General features: G+C 46.6%; 1 protein-coding gene across 1 annotated transcript in view; it reads right to left on the minus strand.

Annotated features, from left to right (window-relative positions):
• ARHGAP10 (Rho GTPase activating protein 10) overlaps positions 1-1,552 on the minus strand; it is a gene marked incomplete at both ends in the record, with an annotated part of 71,531 nt that extends 69,979 nt beyond the window's left edge. Inside the window, 2 exons of the mRNA XM_010295528.1 lie at positions 1,309-1,370; positions 1,457-1,552. Of these exons, the coding sequence (XP_010293830.1) occupies positions 1,309-1,370; positions 1,457-1,552 (158 nt within the window). The remainder of the gene's footprint in view (positions 1-1,308; positions 1,371-1,456) is intronic.
• Between the last annotated feature and the right edge of the window lie 157 nt (positions 1,553-1,709).

Here is a 1,709-nt window from a genome sequence, read left to right on the forward strand (position 1 = left end):
AAAGAACTGGCTGGATGGCCAAGCTCAGAGAGTGGTGGTGAATGGAGTTAAATCCAGCTGGTGGCCAGTCACAAGCGGTGTTCCCCACGGCTCGGTTCTGGGGCCGGTCTTGTTCAATATCTTTATTGATTACCTGGATGAGGGGATCGAGTGCTCCCTCAGTAAGTTTGCAGATGACACCAAGTTGGGTGGGAGTGTTGATCTACTGGAGGGTAGGAGGGCTCTGCAGAGGGATCTGGACAGGCTGGATTGATGGGCCAAGGTCAACTGTATGAGCTTTAATAAATCCAAGTGCCAGGTCGTGACCCAAGTGCAGAACAACCCCATGCAACGCTACAGGCTTGGGGAGTAGTGGCTGGAGAGCTGCTCAGCGAAAAAGGACCTGAGGGTGTTGGTCAACAGCCAGCTGAGTATGAGCCAGCAGCATGCCCAAGTGGCCAAGAAGGCCAACAGCATCCTGACCTGTATCAGAAAGAGGCCAGCAGGAGTAGGGAAGTGATCGTGCCCCTGTACTCGGCACCGGTGAGGCCACATCTCGAATCCTGTGTTCAGTTTTGGGCCCCTCACTACAAGAAGGATGTTGAGGTGCTCAAGCGTGTCTCTTTGAAGGGCAACAAAGCTGGTGAGGGGTCTGGAGCACAAGTCTTATGGGGAGCGGCTGAGGGAACTGGGGTTGTTCAGTCTGGAGAAGAGGAGGCTGAGGGGAGACCTCCTCGCTCTCTACACCTACCTGAAAGGGGGTTGTGGTGAGGTGGGTGTTGGTCTCTTCTCCCAAGTAACTAGCGATAGGACAAGAAGAAGTGGCCTCCAATTGCGCCAGGAGAGGTTTAGACTAGATACAAGGAAAAATTTCTTGATGGAGAGAGTGGTCAAGCATTGGAACAGGCTGCCCAGGGAGGTGGTGGAGTCACCATCGCTGGAAGTATTCAAAAAAGATGTGGATGTGGCACTTTGGGACATCGTTTAGGGGACATGGTGGTGTTGGGTTAACGCTTGGACTCAATGATCTTTAAGGTCCTTTCCAACCTTAGCGATTCTGTGATTAATTTTTTTACACACATTAAGTTTACCGTTTTAAACCAACTCATAGTTATCTGTCTTTGTCATAACAGCTTTCTCCTTCAGTGAGAACTAGCTGCTGTCCGGAACTCTACACTACAGAATCAGATGCTGCACAATGAGCACGTTCACGGTTAAGTTATTGGTACCAACATCCTGGTGGTTAACAACGCAGTAAGCAACTTTAGTTGACTTTCATCTTACTCTTTGCTATACGTACAGCTTTTTAAAATATTTATTGCAACTCACCAAAATTTCTCTTTGTTCTTCCAGGTTTTTTAAAAAGTTGGAAAACTCATGAAGCGATGCATCTGTAATACAAAACCAGAAAAAAAGTTCAATCACATTGCAGGATGGCATGGCAAAATATAGCCATTTATAGTCACTTCTTACCTACCTATGTATCTTTCATCATCTGTCTCTGCATCACCAATGAACTCAAATTTAAAGTCTCTCAGAGAATGGGCAAATTTTCTCTGGGCTGCTGAAAGGTCTGCAAGGAAAAAAAGCAGATTGAAGGTTAGGGAATCATTTTAAGAAGGCTGAAAGATCCCCCTATCCCTAGAATAATCGATTTTTACAAGAAACTCTTAACACAGGTCTGCCTAAGGACATTACAAGACATCCAATATTGTTCAACCCTCTTCCGA

Source organism: Phaethon lepturus, unplaced genomic scaffold (genome assembly GCF_000687285.1).
Source record: "Phaethon lepturus isolate BGI_N335 unplaced genomic scaffold, ASM68728v1 scaffold38379, whole genome shotgun sequence".
Taxonomy (NCBI): Eukaryota; Metazoa; Chordata; class Aves; order Phaethontiformes; family Phaethontidae; genus Phaethon; species Phaethon lepturus.